At 65.5% G+C, this 6,646-nt stretch overlaps 1 protein-coding gene across 1 annotated transcript; it reads right to left on the bottom strand.

Moving 5' to 3' along the window:
• Positions 1 to 2,426: 2,426 nt before the first annotated feature.
• On the bottom strand, positions 2,427 to 6,375 carry ZNF703 (zinc finger protein 703). The gene is made up of 2 exons (XM_070068547.1): positions 5,977 to 6,375; positions 2,427 to 5,001 (listed from the first exon to the last, which is right to left on the bottom strand). The coding sequence occupies exons 1-2, from the start codon at positions 6,208 to 6,210 to the stop codon at positions 3,469 to 3,471; spliced, it is 1,767 nt and encodes a 588-aa protein (XP_069924648.1). The 5' UTR covers positions 6,211 to 6,375; the 3' UTR covers positions 2,427 to 3,468.
• Between the last annotated feature and the right edge of the window lie 271 nt (positions 6,376 to 6,646).

Below are 6,646 nucleotides of genomic sequence, written 5' to 3'. Positions count from 1 at the left end.
CAGAGAAGAAGGACAACAGAGCAACATTTCAGGTCTTTTTCAATCCACACCCCAAGAAATCCGACCACACTGGTCCCCCAGCGAGGCACTGCTCGCAGCCTGGCTCTGCCAGCCCAGGGACACCAGCAGCCCCGGCTCCTTTCCCTGGGACCCACACATGGTCAGTACTTACTCTTAGCATGGTCAGTACTGACTCTGCACACGAACACAGAGACAGTGCACACAAACACAGAGACACTGCACACAAACACACAGACCCAGTACACAAACACACAGATGGTGCACATGAACACACACTGCACACAACCACACAGACACTGCACACAGCCACACAGACACAGTACACAAACACACAGATGGTGCACACAACCACACAGACACTGCACACAGCCACACAGACACTGCACACAGCCACACAGATGGTGCACATGAACACACACTGCACACACACAGACACTGCACACAACCACACAGATGGTACACACGAACACATACTGCACACGAACACACAGACACTGCACACAACCACACAGACACTGCACACAGCCACACAGACACTGCACACAACCACACAGATGGTGCACATGAACACACACTGCACACAGCCAGACACTGTATACAACCACACAGACACTGCACACAACCACACAGACACTGCACACAGCCACACAGACACTGCACACAAACACACAGATGGTACATACGAACACACGCCCTGCACATGAACACACAGACGCTGTGTATGACCAGACAGTGCACACGAACACGGTGCACACAGACACTGCACATGAACACACAGACACTGCACACAAACACACAGATGCTGCACACAGTCACTACACATGACCACACAGATATTGTACATGACCACACAGACACTGCACAGGAACATACAGACACTGCACACACACACACAGATGCTGCACACGAACACACACTGCACATGAACACACTGCACATGACCACACAGATGCTGCACACATGAACACACTGCACAGACATTGCACACAAACACAGACACTGCACATGACCATACAGTGCATATGAACACACACTGCACACAATCACAGATGCTGCCACGAGCAGACACTGCACATGACCACACACAGTGCACACGACCACACAGATGGTGCACATGAACACACACACTGCGCACAAACACACACACTGCACATGAACACAGACACCGTATATGAACACAACACTACACACGAACACACAGATACTGCACACGGCCAGACACTACATACGACCACACTGACACTGCACATGACCACACTGCACATACACACAACACAGATACTGCATGTGAACACAGAAAGCACACACAGATGTGCACACGAATACATACTGCACAAGAACACAGACACTGCACAAGAGCACACACACTGCACATGCACACAGATGGTACACATGCACAGACACGACACACACACACAGACTGCACAAAAACACTACACACATAGACACTGCATATGCACACAGACGGTGCACATGAACACACAGATGGTGCACACACAGACTGCACACGGACACAGACACACACACGAACTGCACACAGATGGTGCAAATGAACAGACGGTGCACACGGACACTGCGCATGAACATGGACACTGCACACAAGCACAGACGGTGCACATGCACACCCAGACACTGCGCAGAGTACTCTCTCTGCACTGTGGTAGAGTTCCCAGAGTGCCGGCTGAGACGGCACCCCCACCCTCCGCCCGGAGCGCTGGTGCCCACGCCGCAGAGCACGCCGTTTGCGCGGTACGAGGGTTAAGCCAAGGCCGAGAGCCCGGGGGTGCCAAAGCCACGCAGAGCCCACGTGGAGCGGCGGCCAGCAGGGGGCGCGCGAGGCCGCCTCCCAGCGCGGGCCAGCGTGGCCCCGCGCACCCGCCGCCCGGAGCACCGGCTGCGGCGCCGAGGCGGCACGCGAGACGGCGCCCCACTCTCGGCTGTGGAAGCTTGAGTCGGGCGAGCAAGCGCAACAAACGGGCCGGGGGCCGGCTTCACGGTCCCCTTCTCAGCAGCCCCCAAGCTTGGTTCCCAGCAAGACTCTGGGGGTGCAAGCGAGGGGGGAGCCCCACGCCCTCAGTAGGAACGCCACCTCCGAAACACCGAGCGGGCCGCCGTCGGGTCTGTGGGCCGCCTGCCGCTCGCCTGCCCGCCACCAGGTGGCGCCGGAGGCACGCGGTCTCCGCCCGCCCGCCGGCCTCGGGTGGGCCTCGGCCCCGCGAACCCCAGTTTTACAAATGCCTCCCCCCTCCCCCGACCCCGGGTTCGACGTTTGACAAGAACGCAACTCCAGGCGTCTGGGTAAGTGCGTCGGCGCGGGACTTTCTGGAGGAACGAGGCGTTCCGCCGCCGCCTGGCTGGCTGCGAGCGGGACAGCGCGTGAGGCGACAGAGAGACACACCACGGTGTGAATATAGCCAAGAATTCCATTTATTAACAAAATAAGTCTTACCAAGGGAGCGCTCTGTTCACCCACACGGGCCCCGCAGCCCCCGGCGGGGCGGGGAGAAGACCCCGGGCCGCTGCCGCCGCGGGGGGGGGGGCGTCCGCTTCTGACCCCGCGCGCCGGAGGGGGCTCGCCGAGGACCCCGCCCCCGCCGCCGCAGCCCGGCCTAGGCAGAGAGACCACGACTATAATGCACTTTGCAGAAAAAAAAAAAAAAAATTAAAAAAGAGCCGAGCTCCACGCCAGCGGGCGGCGGGACCACCAGTGTCGGGGCCCGGAGGGAGGGGTCTGGAAGGGGGCCGGGGACGGGGGGGGGTGTGAGGGGGTCAAGGGTCGGGGGCCAGGTGCACCCCTCCCGTGGTGAGCTCGGGGTGGGGGAAGCTCCGGTCGGGGAGCAGGGCAGTCAATAGGGGGGCCCAGACCCAGGGTCCCTCGGGAGGGGACGCAGGGCTGCCGCTAAGAGGCGCTCACGGGCCCCTCCCCCCTGCACCCCAAACCGTGTTACAGAAACCATAACTCCGCTGCTTGTCCAAAGGAAAAAACCAGAACCTCGAATGGAAGCAAACCAGAGGGGAAAAGGAGGGTGGGGTGGTGGTGGTGGTGGTGATGGTGGTGGTGGGTGTCGTTTCAAGGGGAGAAGACGCATGCAAGAAATCCCCCTGCGAGGGAAAACCGAACTCACCCTCCTTCCCTAAAACCAAACCAAGCAGGAAAGGAAAAAAAAAAAGCATCAAACTTTAAAAAACTTCTACCTAAGGGGTGGGGGTGGGGGGTGAAAAAAAGGGCAGGAAGAGGGGGCGGGGATGTAGTTATTGGTGTGATTAATATTATTACAGCCTTTCTGCATACCATCGACTCGTGTGGGCCGTTAATGCACTTATATTCCCAGCTTGTAAGCGAACAGTAAATAAATACACAGTCCGGTGGGGAGGGCGGGGGGCTTCCGGCGGGGCGAGCAGCGAAGCGGGAAGCGGCAGCGGCGGCGGTGGCCGGAGGGACCGCAGTTACTGGTACCCGAGCGCAGAGGCCGAGGCCAGTCTCTGTCCGTACAGCGCGTATGGCGAGTAGTAGGGTCCGGCTGTGGGCAGCGACGGCACGGCCAGGCCCCCCGCTGTGGATAAGTGGCCCTTGCCATAGGGGTGGTACCGGCTTAGCCCCAAAGTGTGTGGACTCCGCATGGACAGCGACCCGGGGCTGCCGGGCGCGGCGGGTGGGGGCAGGTGCAGGTGGCAGGAGGCTGCGGCGGCGGCGGCGGCAGCGGCGGCGGCGGCGCTGCCCAGGCCCGAGGCCCCGGGGTAGGCGGCCAGGAGTTTCTCGGCGCCCGGCAGGGCCGTGTGAGTCCGTAGGTGGCTGAGCAGCTCCTCCGAGGTGGCGAAGCGCTTGTCGCAAGGCCCGCTGGCCGCCACCCAGTTGCAGCTGTGCGGCAGAGGTTCGTTCTGCAGCATGAAGCCATAGGTGTAGAGCGGGTGGCCGGGGAGCGCGCCCTGGGCCGCGCTGGACGAGAGCGCGGCGGGCTGCAGCGGGTGCCCGGGGTACACCAGCGGGTAGCCCCCCGCCTTCAGGCTGGGCCCCGCAGGGTCGTGCGCGCTGCAGGTGGAGCAGCTGGAGCCGCCGAGGTGCGAGGCGCTGTGGTAACCTCCCAGGCAGTAGGGGTCACGGCATAATCCCTGCAGGAAGGAGGGCGGAGAGGCCCCGGTGAGTGGGCTGGAGCTGGGGGGCTTCCCGGGCGGCAGCCCCAGGCCCCCCGACAGCTGGCCCCCCACGAGGCCGGACTTGCTGGGATCCAGGCCAGGCACGAACTGGGACGGGTAGCCGGCGTAGGCGCCCACGATGGAGCCGTGGTAGCCGATGCTGGAGGGAGGCAGCGGGAATACCGAGTGGCCGGGTTTGTAGGGCGACACCGGCGCCACATGGCCAGCCCCCACCAGGGCCGAGGGCGGCTCCGACTTGCGCTCAGAGGACCCGGCCTCGGCGCCGCCGTGTGCGCTCGGCTCCCCGCCGCCGCCAACGCCGCGGCTCACGGCCGCCGGCTCTGGGCTGGGCTTGGCTTCCTGGTCTTTCTTGTCCAGCTCGCCGCCGCCGTTCTTGCAGTCCGAGTGGTGTGGGGAGCCGCCGCGGGAGCCGCCGGGCGAAGACGAGGACGAGGACGCGGAGACTGCCGCTCCATGCGGGGGAAAGGGCGGGCAGGCGGCGCTGGGGACCCTGAACCCCGCCTTGTCTCCCGGGGACGAGGCGGACGAGGAGGAGGTGGAGGACACGGAGGAGGAGCCGCTGTCTTTGCGGGAGTCGCCACCGCCGGAGCCCTTGGAGTAGGGCTTGAAGCTGGATTTGTCCTCGGCCGGGGCGTCTCCCAGCTGCTTGAGCGCGGCGGACGCGGAGCCGGCGCCTGGGGCCGAGCGGCCGGGGTCCTTGTCTGCTCCCAGCCCGTTGGCCGCGGCCGCTACGGAGTTGAGCTTGGACGAGGGCGGCGGGTCGGGCTTGCCGATCTGCGAGCAGGTCTGGGCCAGCAGCGCCAATGGACTCTTCTTGGCGTCCAGCTGTGGGCGACAGAGGCAAGGGGAGAGGCGAGGGGGTGAGATTCGGAGGCCGGCGGGGCGGGCGCGCGGGGGGGGGGGGCGAGGAGGGCCTCGGGACGACGACTGTGGACAGAGGGCGAGGGCCGGGCCCGGGCTCGGGCCCGGGCGGGGCAGCACGGAGAGCACCGCGCTTTCACGGCCAGGCGATACCGGCGTGCGTCACGGGCCCGGGGAACGGGGCAGTGGAAGGGGATCGCCAAGGGCCGCCGCGGGAGAAGGTGACTTTTCCGGGGTCAGGGCTGTGGCTCGCCCCTCGTTCGCTCCAATTTCTCCTTCTCCCAGGCCCGGGGAGAAACTTATTCCTCTAGTTTGGAGGAAGTTCGTTTGGGACGGGTTTCTGGCGATGGCGCCGCGGGTCGGGAGCGGGGAGAGAAGCGCTTTCTGGAGCCAGGGCGGCAGTCGGCGCTCTGCTCGCGGCCCCTCCCTCCTTCCCTGCCGGGGAGGGCACCCGGACAAGAGGGAGGAAGAAACGCCGGGCTCGGGAGCGCCTGGGCGCCGTGCGCTCTAACCGTATGGGCAGAGGCGGAGTGGGACCCAGGCGGGTCAGGGCTTCCAAGAGAATCAAGCGAGTTGGGGCGGCGGGGGGAGGGGGCAGGAGAGGCCCCCGAGAGTTCACCTCTGGCCCGGAAACTGGGTGCCGGAGGAAAAGTAAAGCTCCCAGCGTGGGCTCCCAGAACAGATCCAGACCGAGAAAGCAGGAGCGCCAAAGGCCCCGGGCGCGGACGAGGCACCTCCCTTCGGGAGGCCAGGGGGAGAGACCCGATGGGCTCGGATCCCTGTTTCCCGTGCTTTCTCACCCTGCCCGCCAGCGTGGCCGGACTCAGGCGTCGCGCCGAGCCCCAGGGCGCAGGGCGCAGGGCCGCGGAGCCATCGGCGGTGGGGCGCGCGCGGGGGGGGGGTGGGCGGCGCCGGACAGGCAGCGGCCGGGAGACTGACCTCAATGGGGCTCACGGGCGTGGAGGACAGCGGCTGCAGGTACTCCGGGTGCAGGAGGTGGCCGGTGTGGGCGCTCAGCATCTTCAGGATCCTGATAGGAAGCCGGTTCGCCTGGCGCAGGGGGTCCGCCGGGGGCAAGAGGGACACCGCCGCCGGCACCGCCGGCCTCTTCCCGCCGCCGCTGCCGCTGCTTTCGGGTGTCCTTGGGTTAGATCCAGCGGGCGAATCGCTCATTTGGAGGAGGCAGCGCCGCTGGGGGGGGCCGGGGAGCAGCGGGAGGCGAGCTCCCGGGGCGGGTGGCTCGCTCCGCAGCGTCGAGCGCGGGGCCGCGGCCGCTGCCTGCTCGCCGGCTCCCCGCCTCCACCGCCGCCGCTAGCCCCGGCGAGCCACACAAAAACCTTCGCCTTCCGCGAGCCGCACGTCAAATAGCCGCGATCGGCAGCCACACTTCAAAGGGATCGCCGCACCCGCCCAATCGCAGCTCTCGCCGGGACCCCAGGGCGGGGACAGCGGCGGGCGGAGGCCGGCGCCGCCGGTGGGCGGGGAGAACCTTAAAGGGTCCGCGCGCGAGCGCCGCCGCCACCCGGGCCTTTCCCCCACGCGGCCCAGCTCCCGCGCCTCGGGGTCCTTGCGGGGGCTCGGCGGTGCCCGGCCCTCTGATGCCTTTCTC

The sequence above is a fragment of the Oryctolagus cuniculus genome, chromosome 2 (genome assembly GCF_964237555.1).
Source record: "Oryctolagus cuniculus chromosome 2, mOryCun1.1, whole genome shotgun sequence".
NCBI lineage: Eukaryota > Metazoa > Chordata > Mammalia > Lagomorpha > Leporidae > Oryctolagus > Oryctolagus cuniculus.
Note: the sequence above shows the minus strand (reverse complement) of the source record. Positions and strands in the feature narration are given on the sequence as shown.

What these genes read in the sequence shown, in the direction of transcription:
- ZNF703 (XM_070068547.1), bottom strand. Translation starts at nt 6,210, where the DNA reads ATGAGCGATTCGCCCGCTGGATCTAACCCAAGGACACCCGAAAGCAGC. An exon ending in CGCCCGTGAGCCCCATTGAG is followed by an intron (nt 5,002 to 5,976) that starts GTCAGTCTCCCG and finishes TGTCGCCCACAG; the next exon opens with CTGGACGCCAAGAAGAGTCC.